The 24507-nt window shown below is 35.0% G+C and overlaps 2 protein-coding genes, 1 non-coding gene and 1 pseudogene across 3 annotated transcripts; 1 reads left to right on the top strand and 3 right to left on the bottom strand.

Annotated features, from left to right (window-relative positions):
* Positions 1–804: 804 nt before the first annotated feature.
* Positions 805–6402, bottom strand: LOC129295953 (class-10 pathogenesis-related protein 1-like). Its single transcript, XM_054934550.1, has 3 exons — positions 6114–6402; positions 5747–6021; positions 805–1333 (listed from the first exon to the last, which is right to left on the bottom strand). The coding sequence occupies exons 1-3, from the start codon at positions 6292–6294 to the stop codon at positions 1061–1063; spliced, it is 729 nt and encodes a 242-aa protein (XP_054790525.1). The 5' UTR covers positions 6295–6402; the 3' UTR covers positions 805–1060.
* A 6162-nt stretch (positions 6403–12564) lies between these two features.
* On the bottom strand, positions 12565–15486 carry LOC129295947 (protein DEHYDRATION-INDUCED 19 homolog 3-like). Its single transcript, XM_054934542.1, has 5 exons — positions 15244–15486; positions 14937–15085; positions 14104–14181; positions 13252–13499; positions 12565–12901 (listed from the first exon to the last, which is right to left on the bottom strand). The coding sequence occupies exons 1-5, from the start codon at positions 15308–15310 to the stop codon at positions 12799–12801; spliced, it is 645 nt and encodes a 214-aa protein (XP_054790517.1). The 5' UTR covers positions 15311–15486; the 3' UTR covers positions 12565–12798.
* Positions 15487–15669: 183 nt separating this feature from the next.
* Positions 15670–15743, top strand: TRNAT-AGU (transfer RNA threonine (anticodon AGU)). Its single transcript has one exon. It is a non-coding gene; the product is annotated as a tRNA-Thr (tRNA).
* A 1241-nt stretch (positions 15744–16984) lies between these two features.
* LOC129295952 (DNA repair protein UVH3-like) lies at positions 16985–24308 on the bottom strand (annotated as a pseudogene).
* Positions 24309–24507: the final 199 nt, after the last annotated feature.

Raw genomic sequence — 24507 nt, forward strand, 5'->3', positions numbered from 1 at the left:
TATGAGACCTATTTGAAAATAAACATGCTCTGTTGGACCTATATATAATTTTTCCTTAAAAATTTTCAACTCCACTTATCCTATTTTTTTTAATGGTCCAATTTATTAAAATCTTACCTCTTCTATATATTATCCTCTAAAATTAAATTCTAGGTAATATATATTGATAAACTGGACTTATTGTTTGAATTCAAAATTAACCCTTGGCAGCATTTTTTTCATGCATCAAGACCTACTTCATTTGGACCACAATAGATATGTCACTTGCTAATTAATTGATAATTTATAAAAAAAATAATTGAAATCTTAATTTTTTAAAAAATATCCATATCTTTCCATTATACCTTTTTAAGAGTTCCTAAAAATACATACATGGGTTTTAAATATGAAGCAATTAAAGACAATGAATAAAAAAACAAAGGTATAAATGAAAATATATAAAATTTATCTAATGCCCTATATTCTGAATCAAGAAATGTTCTAAAAAATAACTTATATTTCAATTTAGAAAGAGCATAAGTAATAAGAAATAAGATCATTGACATGTTTTGGCCGTAGTAAGTCTTTAAAACCCAACTCACCTATATTTTTTTGTTGTGAAAAAAACACCAAAGAAAAAAGAAATATACTCATCAGTATGTAAACTCATGACTTTTGAGGTTATTTTTTTCACATAGAACTTTAGGTGCTAGAACTTGAAATTATCATTAAGTAATGTTTAATTTGAACTCACTACACTTATTTAGATTTATTTGAGTTGTTAGGTAGAAACGTAGGCGTAAATTTATAATTAGATCTCTCAAAGACACACCAAAGCAGCTCTCCCTCAAAATTCCAAAAAAAAAAAAAAACATTTTGTATTTCGGAAGAAAAAAGGACCACAAAGGATATATCAATTTGCAGCCATTACAAAAGACGCACACAAGGACCATAAGAAAAAGAAACCTAATGAATTGACGACAAACTCATAAACTTCCTTAAATGGAACCTCTTATTAGTGAAGGAGGAATTAATAGATATTATATATAGGGATTATCATATTATTCCTATCTAATAATATTCAGTTGTAAGAGGGATTGGCCAAGAGGTAAGCCTCAATGGCCTTGAACAGTCCATCTCCCTTCTGCTTCCCAATCTTGAGTTCTTCTTCGCTCGGCTTTGCATCTCCCTTTGTCACGTAATTAACGGTCACCCTAACGACGGAGCCACCATTAGGAGCGACCGCCAACTTGGTCTCAACGGCGATCTTATCCAATGTCTCAGGGAAAGTGTCGCTCTCCACTAAGGTGTAATTGTATACGAAGTTGTCCTTGTCCACCGCTTCCACCTTGTGCTTGGCGTAGTGCAATTGTTCTCCTGCATACATAGATACAATGTTATTAATATCTCAATAAACTCCCTTAAAGCCAAAGATTGATAGATAGATTCAAGCTGATTAAAGAAATGGACCTTCGAGATAGTTGATCTTCTTGATGGTTCCGGGGCCACCGGTTCCTTCGAGGATGTCGATGCTCTGAACGGCATCGACAACCTTAGGGATGAGGTTGTCTCCATCGAAGACGAGAGCCTTGTAGAGTGTGGCAGGAGCAACGGGGGAGATATTCTCTTCGGAGAAAGTGAAAACGCCCATGATGAGGATTTGATCTTGAGAAGGTGAAGACGATCGATGACAACGGACAATGGATCCGGAGGAGGTTGTTAGCTAGATTTTGCTTTAGCTAGTAAAGGGATGGTTCATGAGACGGGATATGGTACATATTTATAGTAACTAGGTAGCCGAATTAAACCGGTGAAAGTTTGATTAGTTGGGGTTGGCTGGGTTAGTCTTCAACTCTTCATTATACACAAACAGTGAATTGTTTTCCAAGTTGTCGACAACGACACAGATTTGTCAGAGATGGCGGATTTGGGTTCGGAGAAATTTATCTAGAAGGCGGGCTGCGTATAGTGGTCTTGATTGGTCTCACACCACACATGGTCCACCCTCACCGTTTAATTTCCCATAGAATTATTTATTGGGCCATCAAGAACTCAACCTGTTCGGCCCCTCATCTTAAGATAATAAATGTGACAGCTTTGTTAATTCCGACGATCACATGCCCACTTTTTTGTGTTTCCTTTTTTTTTTTTTTCCAGATATATTTTTTAGGCTTAAGTGTGCTTATCCAGAACATGGGGTCTGATCCAGAATTGGATATTGAGTATTATAAATCCATTCATTCAACAACAAGTATCTTAATTACAATTACAATTACAATTACAATTATTATTACATTTTATCAATATTTAAAAATTCTATCAGGATACGTTTTTTTCTTTTTAAAATTTAGAACAATCGACCACACGATTAGATCATTCCTTACGCTACATACACCATCCCCTCCAAAAATTCAAAAGAACTACTGATCTAATTTGCGATTTGATCCAATGTGAGAGGTGAGATTTAGTACTTTTGAGTATCATATAATAAAATCTATGACAACTATTTCATTAAATTGACAGTTGCTAACTTGCTATCATGCCAGTGCCACATGAGATATTTATTAAATAAGTGAATTTATGTCATTTATTGTATCTAAATCCGGATCAATAATACCAAATTTTGTACAATTATCGCAAAGTAATAATAATAAATGTTTTTTTGGTCAAAGAATAATAATAAATATTACCCCTTCCTTTGTTGGCAATTTTAACTTGTTTCTAAATATAACATTCCTTTTGCCATTATTCACCTCATTTATTATTTTTAACAAAAATGCCCCTATTAATTACTCCACCTTTATTAACTTGAATAATCTCACATTAAAGATGTTTTTAGTAAAATGGAGTCAATTATTGACACATGTGCCGCTTTTAGCTAAATTAATCAACCACTTTTTTGCCAACAATTAATCAACTTTCTTAATCTTCGTATAGTGATTTAAAGGTACCCATTAAAAAAAACAAAGAAATGAATTGTATTGAACACGTTAGAATTTAGTTAAATTTGAGAAAACTATAATTTATTTCAATTCTTAAAATAATTTTTTCTCCGTAACTTCTAGAGCCAGTAATTTGGGTTAACAAAAAAAAAGTTGGGCTTAGTAAAATGATGTTTTTAAATATTGGGACTGGCCCGAATATAATGAGATTACATTTTAAAATATATTATATATATTAAATATTAATTATTTTTTAAGTTTTAGCCTTTTAGGTCATTTTATATTAAGATACCATATATTAGAGTATATTATTATAGGTGTTTATTAAAAAATTAAAAATATTTATGTTGTCATATTTTTATAATTTTTAATTTATAAAATATCTTAAAATAATATTTAAAATATATTTTAATAATAATTTTTAAATTTTGATACCCACATAATTTTCTTAAAAAAAATGTTTAAATCTTTTACATCATTTAATTATCCTAAAAAATATAGATTTTATATTTTTTTATAAAATAAAAATAATTAAATTTAAATAAAAATTAAATTAAAAGTTGATAATTCGGATGGGCTTGAATAAGCCCGAAGCCTAAAGAGATTCGGGCTAGTTTTGGTTATTCAAAATTTTTTTATAAATTTATATTTATTTAAATCAATTTAAATTGAGCTCAACTCAAATATATTCTATTCATCTAAATTATTGGGTTTAATAACTTCTTTATATCCTATTGCTTCCTCCCACGTGCATTTGATGACAAAATATTAAATTTGTGAGTTGATGTGGTTCACACCATTGGCAGTAATATTTATTTATTTATTTTGTACGTGTTATTTTATTAAAAAATTATTTAATATATTATCAGCCGTTAAATGCCAGCATTTTTTTATAAAAAAAATTTGAATTTAGATTCATCATGAAATTTTAATATAAAATATATAAGAAAAATGAAGAAACTGATAAATTTGGTGGCGTTTATTTAAAAAAAGGGGGGGGGGGGGGGGCCACCATGAAGGACAAAAGTTATCAAAGAATAAACACCATCTTCGCCTTAAGAAAAGTATCGCTTTACTTTCAACAGCGATACTACTATTAGCCCTTCAAATGCTTTATCTTGAGTAAAAACACTTCTGTTAAAAAAAAATAAAAAACTATAATTATTTTTTCTTTTGATTTTTTACTGGTATCCTTCTATTAGATATAATCTTGTTCGGGTCATGATTGGGTATTAAATGTGAGCACCTTTTTTAATAAAAATTTAAACCCTAATTTATCATGTTATGAAAGGCTAGTCTCCTTCACTAGACTCAATTCTTATTGATAAAACTATAACTTATTTTTGACATTATGTATCCAGCATGAAAATATATTTTTTGTGTATGATACAAAATTAGAGATAATTAACGACTTATGATCATAAGTTTTATATTTTATATTAATATATTGATATTAATATATGTTCAATCTAAAGGTGTTTTTATTGAAATTCCACTTTTCTTTTCTTCTCTTTTACATTACGTCATGATCCTGTTCTAAGGGATCAATTATTAATTGCACGTCGCTTATATATACGGATTATGGAGAGCCAACTATATTGTTCAAGAGTGTTGCAAAGACATAGTCCTTCCATTTACAAATTACAAAACAAAGTTGGAATCTATTATTATTCTAAGATATAAAAAAATTTAAAAAAAATTATTAATGATAACTTTTCAATATTACCCTTTAAATAAAAAAAGAATTGAAATAATATTATAACATAATGATTAAGTATGTAAAGATTTTTTTTTAAGTTTAAAATTTTGTTTTGAAAAAGTAAGTTTATAACGTGTCATTATTATATTTTATTGATATACTTAATTTTTTTAATTTTGTTTTATAATTTGGAACAAAGAGAGTCTTTATATATAAGATATTTTTAATTGAATCATGCAAATTTGCGTAATAAAGGTTAGTTATATATTTAAAAGTACAGTAATATTTCAGTTATACTCCTAATTATTATAAATAAAAAATGAATACCTTTTTTAAAGTAAATTAATAAGTAATTATATTTTTTTTCTAATGTAATAAGGGTATAATGGTTTATTTATTAAAAAAATATGTTAATAATTTCTTATATTTAAGAGAAAAAAAAGATTATAAAAATCCTCTTTTATATGTATATATAGAGGGACGGAAGGAGTACATTCATTGGAATCCACCAATTATTTTTTAATCCACAATTATTCTAGCTATATTGTTCAACGAATTGATAAAATCGAATATATATAGATTCAATATAATCAACTACGTATCATATTAGTGCTCTCCTGTGGGGTTGGGGTGTATTTTTTTTATCCGTATTGACAGCAAATAGAATATGAAATTGTCGTTTTGTAACGTTTAGTTTTAATTAATTAAATCACTATATATATTATCATGTACGCAGACATGTTAATTAGATCCCATCAGACATCAGAGTCTATGCATAAATTAAAAAAAAAAAAAACAAGCTGTTTACCCCAAAAAAAATATAAAAAAAAACATCAAATATCGTCAAATGAAATACTTGTGTGCCAAAAATCCGAAACATTTATAATTCAGAAGAAAAAGGACGAGAAAGGACAAATCAATTTGCAGCCAATACAAAAGACGCACATATGGTGGAAACCAAATTAATTAGCCATAAAGTTACATAAACTTCATTAATTAATGGAAGATCATATTAGTGATCAAGGCTAAGATATATATATATATATATATATATATATATATGGACCACCATATTATAATCTATCATGGTTTGACACCAGCTCCTTCAGTTGTAAGAGGGATTGGCCAACACATAAGCCTCCACAGCCTTGAAAAGTCCATCTCCCTTCTGCTTCCCAATCTTGAGCTCTTCTTCGCTAGGCTTGGCATCTCCCTTTGTCACGTAATTAACGGTCACCTTAACGACGGATCCGCCATTAGGGGCAGCCGTCAACTTGGTCTCAACGACGATCTTGTCCAATGTCTCAGGGAAAGTGTCGCTCTCTACCAAGGTATAATTGTATACGAAGTTGTCCTTGTCCACGGCTTCTACCTTGTGCTTCGCATAGTGCAATTGTCCTCCTGCATACATAGATACCACGTTAATCCTCTGAAATCTCTCAATGCTAAAGATTCATAGACAGATTATATTTAAACTGATTAAAGAAATGGACCTTCGAGGTAGTTGATCTTCTTGATGGTTCCAGGGGCACCGGTTCCTTCGAGAATCTCGACACTCTGGACGGCGTCAACAACCTTGGGGATGAGATTGTCGCCGTCAAAGACCAGAGCCTTGTAAAGCGTGGCAGGGGCAACGGCGGAGATGTTCTCTTCGGAGAAAGTGAAAACGCCCATGATGAGTATTTAATGTTGAGAAGTGAGGACGATGACAATGGACAGTGGAGGAGAAGGTACGGAGTAGCTAGATGTCGATTATGCTTAGCTAGCAGTGATATGGTTCATGAGACGATGTATGGCACGTATTTATAAGGACTGGATAACTGAGGTTAGGTGATGAAGTTTCACAAATTAAGGTTGTTGTGTTTGTTTTCATCGACATACTTTTTGTGTTTTCAACTTTGTTGACGAAGAGGGAGATTTGTCAGAAATGGCGGATTTGGGTTTTCCGAGGTTAATCTAGAAGGCGTGCTGCGTAGGAGAGTCTTGGTCTCACAACACATGGTCGGCCTGCTTCATCGTTTAAATTCCGATGGTAATGGAATCATTTATCGAGCCATCAACAACCTAAGATGTTCAAAGTCTTTTTAATAATAAATGTGACAGTTACTTTTAATAAAAAGATTCTTATATACTAGTACATAATAAAAAATAAAAAAAAATGTGACAGCATTATTAAGCCTCTAATAACTCATTTTTAAAAATTTTTGTCAGGATTTAACTATCATAAATTCCCTCAATTTGGACTTGTCATTGGTGTCACTGAAATAAATAAACATTCATTAATCATGAATCATACAATACTTGTGAAATTATTACAAGAAACGACCGCACACGATGATAAATACAAGCAAAACATAAAAACAATGAAAATTAATCATGGAAATACCATCACCACATTGAAGGTGCAGAAAGTCACAATTGCAGAATGCTCATCACTTAATGAGCAATCTAGACTATTTAATTGTAAATCTAGGCAGTCCAAATTTATCCATTTTATTTTGTATTTTATTATATATTTATTAAAATATAAAATTTAAATATTTAATAAATCTATTTTATTATCAATTTGGACAACAAAGGTTTAATCTAAATGATTTAATTTAATATTAATTTTTTAAAAAAATTATAAATTGACTATCCAAATATACTTTGAATCCAGTCTTAGTTAATTTATAATTTTTTTAAAAAAAATTAATATTAAATTAAACCATTCAAATTAAATCTATATTGTTTAAAGTGATAATAAAATAGATTCAGTAAATTTTTATTATAAAATAAAATAAAAATAAAAAAAATAAAATTTATAAAATTTAGACTGCCTAGATTTCATCAAACCATTTCCGTGTGTGGGGGGATCCATTATGGACATGAGGATTAGCCAAGAGGCAAGCTTAGACAGCTTGAAGACGACCTGAAGCCTTGACTTTGGAGAGGCTGGCATCTTGTTCACTTATATTATGATTTTTACGTTCACATATACTTGAACTTGAAATCTCATATATACTTGAGTATGATTATAATCCCTTCTATTAGGACCAATGCATGCTAATAACTAAATGATATGTTATTCGTTTTCCTTAATATCATGGGCTGGGCTGCTGGGGTCCCTATGATGCTATGGTGCTTGAACTTTGAAGGTGACACTTCTCACATATAAGTCCAAATGGCTTGCAATATGATGCTTTGTTTGGGACTTTATATTCTTTCATTTATAATATTTAATATTTATTTACTATTTTCTCTATCCTAAATTATAAGATACTTTTAAAAAGGATTAAGCATTTCAAAATATAAGATACTTTGATAAAAATAAGATTTCATTAATTATGCTTTTTTATTATTACCCTTCCTATACGTTCTCTTTCTTCAATATTCTTTTATCAATAAAGTATTAAATGAAGGACATTTTAAAATTTTATATTTTTGTTTTAAAAAAGTAAAGTTGTAATGTATATTTAATGAGCTTTATTGATATGTGACATTTTTTCTAAAAGTATCTTATAATTTGGGATGGAAGGAGTATGAACTATTAATTTCTTTCTTAATAAGATATAAAAATAAATAACCTTAGCACAATGCTCCATGCTTCGTTATTATTTACTTGCCATTAATGCTATTTTTGAATGGAATTCATCTAAAAATATATGATCATTTCATATTAGATGAAAACAATTCTCGATAACTCTTTCATTTGCCATGACTATTAATAAAAGTCAAGATTAATTTTTGCATCATCTTGAATTATATTTCTAAGCCAATCTTCACATATAATCAATTATATGTTACAATTACACTATCCATGGTTAGAAGTATGGATGGATTGAAGATACTACTAAAAGATCGTGATTACAAACGAAAATACACTACATCAAATATGATTTACAAAGAAGTTTTGAATTTTTCTGTAAGTCAATTAATGGTTATGTGTAAGCAATGGATAAATGATTTCATGTATTTTGTTGTAATGTAACATTTGCTAAAGGTATTAGCTCCCCATGCGATAGTAAAAGTTAGGAATTTAATTTAATGTGTTTTAATTTTAATTATGTTTGAACATGTTTCACTTCACACGTAATTCAATAAGTAATGAAACATATCATTGTAATATGCTTTTTTATTTTTTAGAATGCGCATGATGCTAATCTAAATGAAACTTTTTTTGGCTAAATAATATTACAACAACAACAAGCCTTTATCCCACTAGGTGGGGTCGGCTACATGGATTGCAAGACGCCATTGTGCTCTATCATTTATTAAGCTTTTAGAAATATTATTAATTAAGAGATCACGTTCAACAACTTCCAAGAGTGTTCTCTTAGGCCTTCCTCTACCTCTCTTAATCGGACTCAAAGTTATATGTTCCACTCTTCTCACTGGTGCCTCCCTTGGTCTTCTTTGTACATGCCCAAACCATCTCAACCGATTTTCTACCATTTTTTCCTCAATAGGTGCCACCCTCACTTTTTCACGTATGTGCTCATTTCGAATTTTATCTTTACGTGTATGTCCGCACATCCATCGTAACATTCTCATCTCTGCTACTCCAACTTTATGCTCTTGCTGTCCCGTTAGAGCCCAACATTCACTACTATATAACATTGCCGGTCTGATAGCAGTACGATAAAACTTTCCTTTAAGTTTATTAGGCACCTTACGGTCACAAATAACTCCTTTAGCTTTTCTCCAATTAAACCACCCAGCTTGAATTCTATGTGAAATATCTCCACTGATTTCGCCATCATTTTGGATAATGGCTCCCAAATATCTAAACTTTTCCACTTGAGGTATAATTTGATCTCCCAATTTCACTTCCAAATTATTTTCGAATAGTCCTTTATCAAATTTACAATATAAATATTCCGTCTTACTTCTACTCAGACGAAAACCTTTCGACTCCAATGTCCTCCTCCATAACTCAAGTTTGCAATTAACCTCTTCTCTTGTCTCTGCTATAAGAACTATATCATCCGCGAAGAGCATACATTTCGGGATTTCCTCTTGAATATGTTCCGTCAAAACATTTAAAATCAAGTTGAACAAATAAGGACTCAGAGATGATCCCTGATGTAGCCCAATCTTTATAGGAAAATCCTTTGTTTGACCACTAGGCGTTCTTATACTAGTTTTTACCCCCTCATACATATCTTGTATGGCTTTAATATAAGCAATCCGTACTCCCTTTTTTTCCAACGCTTTCCAAAGCACTTCTCTTGGTATACGGTCATAAGCTTTTTCCAAATCAATAAAAACCATGTGTAGATCTTTATTTTTACAACGATACTTTTCCATTAATCCCCTTAGTAGATAAATCGCCTCTGTAGTTGATCTACCTGGCATAAAACCAAATTGATTCTCAGAATACTTGTCTCCAATCTCAACCTGTGCTCAATTACTTTCTCCCACAATTTCATTGTGTGGCTCATGAGTTTAATCCCTCTATAGTTAGTACAATTCTGAATATCTCCTTTATTTTTATAAATAGGAATTAATGTACTTCTCCTCCACTCATCAGGCATTTTCTTGGACCGTAAAATCACATTAAATAACTTAGTTAACCATCTCACCCCTTCTTCACCTAAACATTTCCACGCTTCGATAGATATACAATCAGGTCCGTTAGCTCTACCATTTGCCATTTTCTTAAGAGCTTCCTTTACCTCCTTATCACGTATTTTTCGATAGAATGACAAATTTTGTTCTCCTTCACCAGTTACTAAATCCTCCAAGTTACTAGATGAATCCTCTCCATCATTGAAAAGTTTAGAAAAATAAGTCTCCCATCTATTTTTAATTTCATCATCTGTAACTAAAATTCTTCCCTCTTCATCCTTAATACACCTTACCTGTTCTAGATCTCTTGATTTTCTTTCCCTACTCTTGGCAATCTTATAAATATTTTGCTCTCCTTCCTTCGTCTCAAGGTTCTTATAAAATTCTTCAAAAGCTTTAGAACGAGCTTCACCCACAGCTCTCTTAGTTTCCTTCTTAGCCATACGGTACCTCTCCCAATTTTCCTCATTGTTACACAAATGTATGGCTTTAAAACAGTTCTTCTTATACTTGATTTTGTCCTGTACACTATTATTCCACCACCAAGACTCCTTATCTCTCGGACCAGGACCTTTCGATTCTCCCAAAACTACTTTTGCAACCTCCCGTATCTTTTTAGCCATATCCTCCCATATGATGTTAGCACTTCCCTGAGAATCCCAAATTCCTTTATCCAAAAGATTTCGCTTGAAAATATCTTGCTTCTCACCTTTTAATTGCCACCACCTAATCCTTGGTGTTACTACTTGTCGACGTTTTTGGATTTTACTCATAATACACACATCAAGGACTAGGACCCTATGTTGTGTCGTTACAGCATCTCCAGGGATCACCTTACAATTTTTACAAAGTTTTCTATCTGTGTTCCTAACCAAAAGAAAATCAATCTGCGACCTTGAGGCTCCACTTTTGTAGGTGATGAGATGCTCATCTCTCTTCTTGAAACAAGTGTTGGCAATCTTAAAATCATACGCCAATGAGAAATCAAGAAGAGTTTGCCCTTCATTGTTTAGCTCTCCAAAACCAAAACCACCATGCACCCTCGCATACTGACCAGCTTCCCTCCCGACATGCCCATTAAAGTCTCCTCCAATAAAAATCTTTTCACTCTGTGGTATGTGTCGAATCAACCCCTCCAGATCCTCCCAAAATAATTCCTTAAGACTGGCTTCTATCCCGACTTGCGGCGCATAAGCGCTAACAATATTAACAGTCTCACGTCCAATTATCATTTTTAAAGAAATAATTCTGTCTCCAATTCTGCTAACTTCTACAACGTTCTTCTTCCACTCCTTATCTATAATGATGCCTACTCCATTGCGTGCACTTACTTTTCCTGTATACCAAAGTTTGAAACCTTGAATATCCTTAGCTTCTTCTCCACGCCATTTTGTTTCTTGCAAGCAAAGGATATTGATTTTCCTTTGAATCATAACCCTACAACCTCTACAGATTTACAATTTAATGTCCCAACATTCCAAGTACCAAATCTAATTTTGCTCTTATGGACTAACTTCTTTAGCCGCGTGCGTCCAGAATGACGCGGTAGCCCTTGCTCATTTAACACTACATCCGGGCGCCGATGCAGCGGCTCTAACTCACTTATCACTGTACTCGAGCCATGCAGCGCGTTACTTACGGGCAACGACCTAGCATTAACATTATAACGTCTATTGTCCATGTTCATGATAGATTCAACAAATTTTTACATTGGCTGTTGATGGCCTAACACAACCCTCCTCCTTTACCCGGGCTTGGGACCGGCTATAAACATAGGCGGAGTTTTGGCTAAATAATATTGAATTCATATAATTAAATGCTCCGTGTATAACACAGGCAGTAATGGCTAGTTGTTTAAATGTCTGGTTATCGTTCGGCATGGTTCCATGCCTTACATCTTCATCCCCCTTTTCATCCCCAAAACAAGAGGATGGGTCCTCTCAAAAAGAACACCAAAAAAAAAAAAAAACCAAGAATGTATGAAATGAAACGAGAGGACAGTAAGGGGAATAAACATGTAATTAACTCTTGTCTTTGTTTGATCTGGTCCACACGTTTCTTCAGCTTGTTTTGGGAACACTGAACTCAGTTCTCACCTCTCTCTATCATTCTTGAAAGGGTAGGACAACAGCTGATGGAAATCTTCAGCTGAAAAACTTGTTGCACCAGAAACAGAGACAGCTCAGACGTATCTTACCACAGACCAAGTGGGTTCCTCACACAGAATAGTCTCACAAGCATGGAACTTAATTCTACTTCCACTCTGATTGGACCAAGCCTTTTCAATTCCAAATACTATTCTAAACTATTGAATTAAAATTCATTAATAGAAAAAATTGAATTATATTGGAATGGAGTACTAAACATTAAAAACTGGATTCAACCGGGTAGCAATGACATAAAACGCAGTTCTTCCACCTTTTCATTATTGCGCAAATAGTACAGGTACACCACCAATGCATACATACATAAATACATACAATATATATATATATATATAACACGATCTTGACTACTACTTTATATCCCTCCTAGCAACTACTAACTTACCACGATCTCAATAAACGCCTCCCTCATACTTATGGCTCCTGCTCCTAAAGCATACTAGCTAACAATTTTTGTCACAAGTTAATCTTCAAGAATAGTGGAACTCAACAACCCTTGGATGAACTCATATCTCCTAGCCTTCTCCATTTTATCCTCCTCCGACAACTGCGACTCTTGAGGCTTTCTGCAGCCATACACTTTTGACTTAGAAAGTCAGTAATAGATGAGTTCTGAAAGACTAACAGAGAAAAATAGTAGTTCGTATATGCGTTATATAGGAAGCTGAAATGGGGTGATAACACATGTCTTTAAACACGAAACCAAGACTAATTCCAATAGGCTTCACCATGAAAGCACTGACTAGTTCATGCTACTTAACTTCAGCAAAACAGAATTGCAATGAGTTTTGCCACATGCAGAATCTAAAACAAAGCACATCACATTCATCCACTTCTGAGACTCCCATATCAAATATTTCTGCAGCTACGAGTTCATTTTTTACCACAAAGAGAAGCTTAATCCAACCATTCCTACCTTTCCAACAAATCATCTTTTGAGCTATCCCTTACTGGGTTTGCTTCAACTGAAGGACAAGACATTAAACTCGGGGATTCATCAGCAACAACTGAGTTATGGATAAACGATGACAGCAGAGGATCAGGAGTTGAATTGGAGGGCACTGCATATGAAGAACCTCCAAAAAGAGACTGCAGAGCTCCTTTTCTCAGCAACGAAAATGCTGAACCAGAGCCCCCTCTTCTATACCTCCTCTTGTGATGAGCGTAATTTGTGGTTAAGGAACAAAAGTGAGATCCCCAGTCCAGCATAGTTTATAAAAACTAAACTAGCAATCCAAGACATTTTACCTAAGTATAGAGACTTTAGGGGAGAATTTCTATGATGGCATAGAGATACAACACTGGTTCACCTGAGATGTGGAGTTCTTTTCTTACATGTTTAATGTGAATGAACACAAACATACCAGGTAGGGGAGCCACCATAAGATAGTGAAAACGTTAATATCACCAAGATAACAGGCTACTGATTATAATCAAACACATTAGACTGATTCATAATTATCATTTAACAGCAAACCAAGTGCTGTGTTTATTTTTCTGAAACTTAACTCAAGTTTCATAGTGTTCACTTCTTAAAATCCATCTCACAATTACAATATTTTAATGCATACTTAAAACTATATAAGAATTGATGTAGCATGAGAAGTTTTTCCCCAGTGAAATGTTTTTTTTCCCCAAAACAGATTTAATAAATGGAGATGAGACAAAAGTAGCTATTGTATGGTCAACTAGCATCGCTAACTTAGAACACAAAGCAAACAGAGAAGCCAAACATTACAGAAAGGCAACATGCTAAATGAAAGGATATCTTCAAGAAATTCCTGTGTTGCATGGTAATATGGCCAACAAGATCCATTCCCACCTTTTTAGCACAAACCGGACAGATCTGAAAATACATATAAAAAAACATAATCATTTTTTGCATCAAACTACATTGACAAAGACAAGGAAGAAATAATTTAAATAAACTCCGTAGTCCGCATGATACATAGCTTAAATAATGATAAAAGTACAATCCTAGGCTTGTGCATCAAATGGTCCAATTGCAATTGATGGGGAAAAAAGGCACTTTAGAATCAACAAAACTTAAACAAGATCGGGTACTATAAAAGGAACAAAACATAAAACAAGTCCTCGTATTTTCTTGTTCAAAACAGTAGATCAGCTCTCTAGGTCTCTCCTTTGACTTAGTACCGGTCATCCTTGTGAATTCAACATGGAGGCACCTTTAAAACCCATATTCAGTTAAAAGATTGCATCAATAGACAGTTCCAGACAAAAATTACACTTTGCAGAAAATAATCACTTGTCACAGCATTAGAATCTCACATGTATGTTTACTGTGACAACTTGAATTTCATTTCCTTAAACGTTTGCGTGTTTAGCTCGACACGAGAAAAATATTAAAGTGTTCATGTTTAGGGAAGGACACCGGCGGATGGAGACAAAAATCTTACATGGAATAGACTCATTTGTTTGACAATTGGTTCCCTTCTTTTCCTACTCATAACGACTAGCATGTGAAACTAAAACCATAGGAACAAATGAAAATTTATCATGCCAGAACCAAAAATAGGAGTGGTAAGTAAATAGAAAGACTGGAAATTGGGAAATTATATGAAATGAAACGAAAATAGATACCCCAGTATTGGCTTCCACAGGATGCTCCTCATCAATGTGGCAACAAAGGCCAAGGACGTCGTACTCGTCGCCACAGAAAGGACAGAGATACTCGGCCCTAAAATCATCATCTCCATCCGTATCCTCGATGCCACCAAGGCACGGATGATCTGCAAAAAAGATGAATTCCACGCCGACGATTCAGTAGTGAACATGACCAAAGCACCCATCAACTTTCCCACAATTTCTGTAGAAGCAAGCAGGTGGGGGGGGGAGAACAAGCTGGAAAATTAAACCCCAAAAGAGAAGTTTCCGAGAAAAGACGAACCAGATCGAGATTGATAGCGGCGGGAAGAAGTTGAGAGACGAGCAGAAATCCAGGAATCGGAGTCCATTAAGAGGGGAGGAAAGGTGGGAACTGGGAATGTTGGTGTCGGAGGAGGAGGGTGGCAGTTCGGTGATTTTAAGCAGGAAGTGAGGCGTGAATGGAAAGTGGCTAAAAGGGATAAAAGTTGAAGATAAATGAAGAAGGAGGGGAGAGAGAGTACAAGTGAAGTGAAGAGAGAAAGAGAGAGAGTTGATGTAGATGGAGAGTGAGGCAGTCCTCGCCGACTTAACAAATACGCGGGGTGAAACGCCTTTTTCTCTGAGCAAGCGCTTTCTCTAAAATACCCTCGTCTCTTTCATTTAAACTGGGAAATGCCCTTCATCTCGTATTTTCTTCTTATTATTTTCAAGGACGAGAATCTCAATGGCTCTCGTAGCTCAGTTGGTTAGAGCACCCGTTTAGTAAGCGGGAGGTCTTGAGTTCGACTCTCAACGAGAGCATTTTCCGTTTTTTCCTTCCCTATTAAAAATAAGAGATTTATGAGATTGATAAAAGAAATAAACTTTAAAATTATATTTGGTATGGTATGGGATTGAACAAAAAAAATTAAGACCTAAATCAAAAAAAAGAAATTAGCGAAAATATCCAATTGCCCTCATCTTCTTCCATCCCCCACTGCTATTCAACCCAGAAAAGAGAATACTCATTGGCTCAAATCTCCATCCCCAAATCCAGCAAATCTTCAAGGCTTCCTGAACACAAATGCATCAGAAGAAAATCGATCAAATTCAGGCATAGCTAAGCTTTACACACGACCCAGGTATTTCCAAGAAGATTTGGGCATATAGATTGTGTTCAAGAAGAAGAAATGCAGAGTGAAGAATTTGGATAGAAACTACATTTGACTTGGCCAATATTCAGGAAAAAGATACTCCACCCAATAAAAGCAGAAAAAAGTAAAACTATTATTGTTCACAAACTAAAGTGTCTCACATTGCGATCAGAACTGAAGGCCAAAACTGGAGAAAATAATTTAATCATGAACTTCAACCCAGATCTAGTGAACTCGCACTTGTCAATGGCAACTCGAACTCGAACCAGTGGGAGGAAGGAGGCGACTCAAACTCAAACTAATGGGAGGAAGATGGGAGAAGAACTCAAACTAAAACTCGAAACCCGTCAATGGTGGAGGATGGCAACAGCACAGGGGAGGTATGCAATGAAAGGTACATGACATCAGTTTTAAACATGACATTATTAGTGCTAGTGGAATTAGTCATTACTTTTTAAACAAGACATTTCAAAAGTCAAATTCATATAAATGTAAAAAATAAAAAAAATAAAAAATTGTCTCTACTTAGGCCCGATAACATTTAAATCCAACAGTGAGATAGCCATGTCAAGAAAAAAGAACAGCATAATTGATATATCTTTATTTGATCGTGCAATTCATCATCATGCCAATATCTCTTCAACCGTACCCAAAGGCATGGTAGAACAAAATTATACAGACAGATTAATTTAGGAACGTCTATTAGATTTTTTGGCGAGAAAATATTTATTGAAATTTAAATTAAATAAGGAATATGGGGGAAAAAGAGGACTGCTCCTCGCGCGCACAATTGACTAGAAAGACATCAATTATGCTCTTAAACAAGGCATATGCCCTATACTTTTGGAGGAAAATTATTTAATTGATTACATATAATCTATATATACTAATTTATAACAAGTCAACCTATTCATAAAATTTATATACGATAATTTATAATGAGTCACGCTGTTTATATATTACATCCAGTATGACTCACTTAAAATGTCGTACAAAATACTACTTGTAGGGCACACTAATCCTGGCTGAGTGTATGGCACTCAAAAAGGGATTAATCCTGCAGGCAAGATAGTTTTCAACCCGCCAAATCACCAACACAAAATAGAAAACAACTTGGAGAGCAGAGTATGGTTATACAAACACAAAATTACCCTTTCGGAGGTGCCTCAGCTCTTCCTCCTTTTCTTTCTTAGAAAAGGCATCGCTCTGAATGCTGCTGTGGCGTTCTCGGTATTGCCATGAGCATTCTCCGACATGACTCTGAATGCTGCTGTGGCGTTCTCGGTATTGCCATGAGCATTCTCTGACATGAAAACCCCAGTGTCAGACTCAGACTGATCATAATTACAGTCATGATTCATCTCAATCTTGTGTTTAGTTGTTCCTCTATCTTGCAGTTCAATTCCAGATGCTTTATCGGCTGAACTTGATTGACAAGTAATATTTTTATCACATTCAGCCTCATCCACAAAACCAGAAGAACCATGAGTGAGCTCTGCACTATCCTCTACCATAGTTGCCGAGTTGTCATTAATTTCATTACATTTGCCACCTGTCTCATCATCATCTAGGCAAAATCCACCTCCCTCTCTTAGGTAGTTGTCGTCGTGAATTTCATTATGTTTGCTACCTGTCTCATCCTCATCGAGGCAAAATCCACCGCCCACTTTACAGTAGTCGGCATCACGAGAGCTATCAAAATTGTTCGCTCCTGCATTAGTTTTTTCTCCATCAGTACAGAAACCCCCACTTGATTCCAGATAGCTTCTAGACAAATCCTTCTTTGGAGAAAGATTTATTGTGTTTTCCTTGTGTCCGCTGAAACCAGAGTAAGCATTGCCACAAACACCATGCATCCCAGAAAATATTTCATCTATCGGCTCTTCGTTCAAGTCTGTCTTGTTGCTCAGATCAATTGAGGCATCAGCATCTTCAATTTCAACGTTGTCCATGGAATAGTTGACAATCTTCCGAGAACGCATAGACTGGAAACATTGGAGAGAAAAACAGCATCATGAAAAGTGTAAACCAGAAGTTCTGAAAAGATGAAACCGCTAAACTAGTGGCAAGATGCCGGTCAAAATATGCTTATCAGAAGAACATGAAATTATAATCATAACTAGGTATCTCACTAGAAGTATCATTGCATTGTCTTTAGCTTATAATCGACCAGGTGAAAAACAAAAGGCCAGAAAACCCATAAAAGAAAGAATAAAAAGGAAACAACCATAATTCCCAAGGGAAACGCTTCCATGCAACGCCACTCAGCAGGTGACAGGTTGAAGAGCCGCAACTAATTCAAAACGATAGCAACTTAGATATTGACAAGATAACATAATAAGTTCTACTTCTTTTGGTGATTGCGCACATATTTGATGGATGTAAAAAAGATGTGTCTCTGCTCCAACATGAAAACTAACAAAGTGAAGAGCTTCTAAGTCTCACTGAAGAAGCAGAAAAGAACGGGAAATATCTACGGACAATGGCATGGTCGATCTTTTGTGTTTTTAACTTGTCCCTATTAGTCATCCAGATCAAAATCCCCTACTGACCAGCATTTACAGATTTTTTAAAAAAAAAAAAAAAAATCTACATCATATGATAATTTCTCTTCTTGACCAGGAGAGATTTCATGGAATGGTATACAGGGGAACAAGAAACAGGTGGTTTTTTTTTGGCTTACATTCCACATCAAACAGCAAAAGTCAAGTTTAAACTCCCCATCAACTCCTCCATCAGTGTTTTTTTTTTCTCTCTTAAAAGAATAAAGAAAGAAAACCGCATAACAACAAAGCATCTAAAGATGAATACTATTCCAACATTTTTTAAGCTATCAATTCGTGGAAACAGGACAAAACGTACCCTTCGCACCTCTTCTGTCCCTCTTGAGTTTCTACCATGCACTTCGGACTCATGGTCATCACTGTCACTATCACTAGATGTAGTTTTACGTGAATCAAAACCAAGACTTCTCTTCCTCCTTCCTCTTTGAACTCCCACACCTTTGCCTCTGCCTTTGCTACTTCTCAAACCACCCCCATCTCTTGGCTGAGTTGGCTCTTCTCCTGTCTGCACATCTACCTCAGTCAGACCAGAAGCTGTGGCAGGAGCATTCAATTTACCCTTTTTCCTTGACTGTGTCTTAGCAACAGTATCACGAGAATTCTTCCTTTTCCTTGACTGTTTCAAATTCAATGGCTTCATGTCAGCAACGCTTTCTCCTGTTTCCTTAAAAGTCTCTGATATGCTAATCCCAAGTTCAGCAGGAATTCCTGTATCATTCTTCCCACTCTTTGACAGCAAGTTCTCCGCAGATTCATTTGTCAACTCTGAAGAGTGATTTCCAGTGATTCCTTTCACTGCTTTCTTAATTCGCTTACTGCGAATTTTTGCAAATCTTTCATTGAAACTATAAAATGCTTCCAATCGCAGTTGAGTCTTGAATGAAAAGATTAAAACCAAAAAAAATCAGCATGTTATTGCATACAAAATTGAACACGTAAAAAATATGCATTAGATAATCCACTGTTGAAAAGCTTTTGAAATTTACATGGACCAAAATAATTTCATCTTTTTAAGATATTAAATGCTTGATGACATCAGCATGTTTAACAAAAGAAGACAGAGAACCTCTAACCTCATGCTTGTTATATTCTTTTAAAACAGGTAAAAGCAACTCATCTGCTTTCTGACTAGTCCAGCCAAACTTCTCCCAGCACAATCTGTATGCAAATAGCTATTAGTAGCATCATAAAATGTAGGAAAACAATTTGAAGGTTGCCATTAAATTCAGAACTTGCATAGTTCTGTCAATATGTTGACCCTCACAAAACAATATCCCTTTCTGATGTTTGAGCAGAGAGCAAAAACCAATATTATAATTTCAAAAGTGCACATGCGGATAATAAAAGAAAGAGGCCTCATTGACTTGATTGAATTATGACGTCCATGTGAGAGACAACCCTTAACCCCCCCCTTCTTAATGCCCTTCCAAAGTCAGCCCACCATGCCAGATGCTCACTTAATGAAAGTTAAAAGCTAATATAGAGAAGAAAAAATGTAATCTAAACTCACTTGCGAAGAACAAGATGATCTGGCTTTCCCCAAGCAAATGGATCCGTTGACTTGTCCACTTGAGGACAAGAATAGGCAGATATAACTGTTTCACTTGGAAAAGAAGAAGGAATGTGCCAATTCTTGCTCACATTTCTCTGTATAAGAAACCATAGAAGGAAACAATTCATGTCAAATATGAGACATTATATGCAAGAAACATCCATAATATAATGATAACAGATAAAGCAGAAAATATGATTACATGTTTATTCATAAAAATCTGCTTGATTTCTTGGATGTCATCTGATGAGTCATTTTGTTCCTGAGCATGGAAAACATTTTGATCCACCATAGTCTCTTCTACATTGCAATTTGTGCCAGTAACGTTTTCTTCAACTTTTGACCCTTTCTTTCGGGTGGTGGATCCTCTTTTTGTTTCAAACCTTCCAAAGATGGTGGGATCAGGTGACTCAACCCACTGCCGGAATTTCAGAAGGCCATCTTCCTCAGGGAATGCATTTACAACCTCAATAGCATTTACAATTCCAATTCCACTACAATGACATGCCAAATGAGAAGATGCAGTCAATTTACCTAAATCTAATATATTCAAGCATATCACTGAACTGCAAGGTAGTTCTGTAATCAGACATCCACCATATATTGTAAGAAAACATTTCAGACAAGAAAGATAAACCCAGATATGAGTTCAAGGCAGACAGTAATTGCATCACTAGCCACAACAATTCTAAGGCCTGTTGAGGACTAGTTATATATAACACCTTACACCCTCAGTATAATCACTTCCCAGAAGCAAAGCCATGCGGATTAATTTTTCTCTGGTCAATCCAAGCTCCTTCTCAATGTCCTGAACCAAAAAGAAAGGAAAGTGTTTAAGCATGAAACTGTTACACTAGAAATTACTCATCCTTCACAGGTACAGACCTCCATGAAGTATGTCTCTACATATTTGCGGTCATCAAATATATTCTTGTAGACACTACGTGCCCCGAATAAAAAGACATCAGAGTCATCAGTCACAACACCATCCACCAGTTTTGCAAGCTCCAAATAAGCACATTGTGCTTCTGCTTCCATTGGAGCAATAATATATGGCAAGCCAAACATTTGCAATAGTTCCTACAAAAACTCAGACGCATCAACAACAGGGGGGATCAAGAGTTCTAATTCAGACCACCAGGTCAGTACCATATGATGGTATGGTACTTATGTAAAGACCATCAGGTTATAACATATGTACATGACCAAGTAATCAATTCATATAAAAGATGTTGCTGTACAATAGTTCTTATCAGAAGATCTAACATGCCAGCAAATTTCAAAAGAATTTTCCTCTGAACAGACTTGCCTTACATGTATGGAATGCATAATGAAGGGAAATTGAGTATGTGCTCCCATCAAAGAAGATTTCAGATATTTTACAACAACAACAATAACAAAAAACCTTATCCCACTAAGTGAGGTCAGCTACATGGATAACACAATGTCATTGTGCTCTATCATTAACCAAGCTTTTAGGAACATTGTTAATTAAGAGATTTCATTCAACAACTTCCATAAATGTTTTTTTTTTAGTCTTCCTCTACTTTTTATAGGGCTTAAAATTATCTATTCCACTCTCCTCACTAGTACCCTCCCACGGCCTTCTCTCTACATGTCTAGATTTCAAATATTTTAATTAAATTTATTTTATGTTTTACTAAATTCTTTAGATTAGCGTTTCTTTTGCTTTTACTTAAATTAGGTTACCATTTATTTAGGGTTAAGTTATGTTATAGTTTATTACTGTATTTCAAGCTTTATAACGAATTGCTAATAAGAATATTTTGTCGACAACATTATCCCCCATATGGCAATGAAAAAAACGCTTATTAAAGAATTAATTCATGAGTGGAGGACAGATGCTAGAAGCAACGCCACACTGGAAAAGCATAAGACACAAAACAACTTTTTTGATATGGTTAAGAGAGCCATGCATCATGTCAATGATGAATAGTCAAACCTGACATTCAGTGAATAATTCACTGTTGACAGATTCTGCATTGCGTTCAAGCTTCCTCTGCTCATATTCTAGGTTGGAATATTCTTGACCAAGAATTCGGATTTCTTCCTCCAAACCACGATCAACCGCATCTACAAACAAGTGACCTGGGGCTTCCATTGCATCTTTGACAAGGTTGTTCTTGATTTCTCCAAAGCTTCCATGGTTATCCTCCCTAGGCAGCTCCGAGTGAGTTTCAAGGTTTTCAGCAGAGAAAAAACCTGGGGGCTCCATTGCATCTATACCGACATTACTCTTCCTTTTATCAATGCTTCCACAGTTGTCATCTCTAGGCAACTCTGGCTCAGTGTCACGGTCTTCTGTTAATCCTTCCAAGGAGGAATCCACAAAAGGAGCAACAGGCTCAGGCATCTCAGAATAATTACCAAAAGGTTCAGCTTCATTGCTACAATTCTTTATCTCCTCTTCTGAAGCACCAAGGAGTCAGCTACAGGAGATTTGTCGCCATTGGTAGACACATTGCCATGTTCATTTAAGGTACCCACGAGTTGCTCAGCAACATTGTGAATCACATTTCTCCTGCTTTCATTTGCATTGTACAGTAAATCTTCAGAATGTGGTCCTATCTCCAATGAACAAGGCTTCTTAATAAATGACACCATCTTCTCGCAATCAAATGCCACAGATGGCTTTGACTGTCCCTGAGGAGACTGGGAAACTTGTATGTTGCTTCTCACTGTGTTATCCAGCTTATGTCATTGTCAATAATTTTATATTCACTGTGTTTAGTGTTATCTTCCCGTTGCAAAGTGGACTCACCCATTCTGATGTCTCTATTCAGCACACCAAAATTGCCACAAATACCCTTCACTCCAGAATCAACCAAATTATCATCTTGGTTTAATTCATAATCTGATTTGTCCCTATCGGCATTTGAATGTTCAAAACTGGATGATGTGCAATTAAGTTTGTGGTCCCCCATGACCTCAAGACTTCTCCGTATTGCCTCCTGTAAATCAGCCTCCCCTCCAAGCAACCTCGAGATGTTGCTCTGTGTGCCTCAGCTGCACACGTCGTTGTCTTAGCACCATCACAAACTCCATCCTCCCATTCTACATCAGATTCGTCATTATAATTATCTTTTACAACAGATTGTTTTATTTCCTCATTCACATCACTTTTACCTTCAACAATTCCTTCTTCCCAGTCACAATCAGAACTAGATCAGAAACTTGTTCTTTCATTGAGGTCTTGTCAGCAGAGGAAAATACTATACTGAATTTCCTGCTACTAAACTAGTAAATAAATCATCATCATCAAGGCCCTTGTTATCACCATCATCCATGAAGGATATTTCCAAAGAAGCATCCCCTGCTGATGGCAGGGTGTTCATTTCTAGAATTATCACCAACCAAGTCAGCATCTGACCTGTCCGGGCCACCAACAAGCAGGTTGTTAAAACTTTTGATGCAACACTTTTCTTTCCACTAAGAATTGAATTATTATTTTCTACCTTATTTGCAACTGTTCTTTCCATCTCAATCTCCTTCATCAGATCCAAATTTCTTTGTATGTCACGGGTCATACGCATCCCCATAGCTCTAAGTCTACTAACACGAAATTGGCCCCTCTCATCCACATACGTTTGGATATTTCATCAGATGGACTTCCACCTTCACTGCAAACTAATCCACTTGTGGTACAAGAATCATTGGCAGGACCACTGTTATTAACAAAAGCCTGAGAAAATGGTTTCCTAGTGTCTTCTGATGTGCATCCTTATTTTTCTCTAATTTGGTAGAAGTAAGTTCTCTGCAACATAAAAATACGGCAATCAAATGAAATCATTGAGGCAAAAAATCCAGCACCATCATGCCCAATCAATAAAGAATAACTATTCAACATTGATATTAAAAAAATGGAGCTATTAGGACTGATATCAGCACAAAATGAAATAAGATATAACTTACTGCTTATCACCGGTAAAAGATGTCGAAAATATGTACTCTCTGTTGGCTTCAGATGCAATACGAGAAGTCCGTACAACACCAACTGCTCCCCCTGCGGCAGCTTTCTGCACTTCATTTATCTCCGACGAAAAGCAACAGTTTTAAGATAAGCCTGTATTTGCAGTTCCGAGAATTTTGCAGGATCCTGATGATTCCACAAAGATGCTGTCAGACTACCGTAATCCAAGCTACATTTTCTTCCCCCCCCCCCTTTTCACTTTTGCAAAACAACTTTATTGAAAGTATGTACTTTTACTTAAAAAGTAATCAATAGATAATAATATTCCATCAGATGGCAGAGATAAACAGATCCCGTCTGCATATACTAAGTAAATCTTCTACAT

Source organism: Prosopis cineraria, unplaced genomic scaffold, assembly GCF_029017545.1.
Source record: "Prosopis cineraria cultivar Desert tree isolate PC_DT_omini unplaced genomic scaffold, ASM2901754v1 PC224, whole genome shotgun sequence".
Lineage (NCBI taxonomy): Eukaryota > Viridiplantae > Streptophyta > Magnoliopsida > Fabales > Fabaceae > Prosopis > Prosopis cineraria.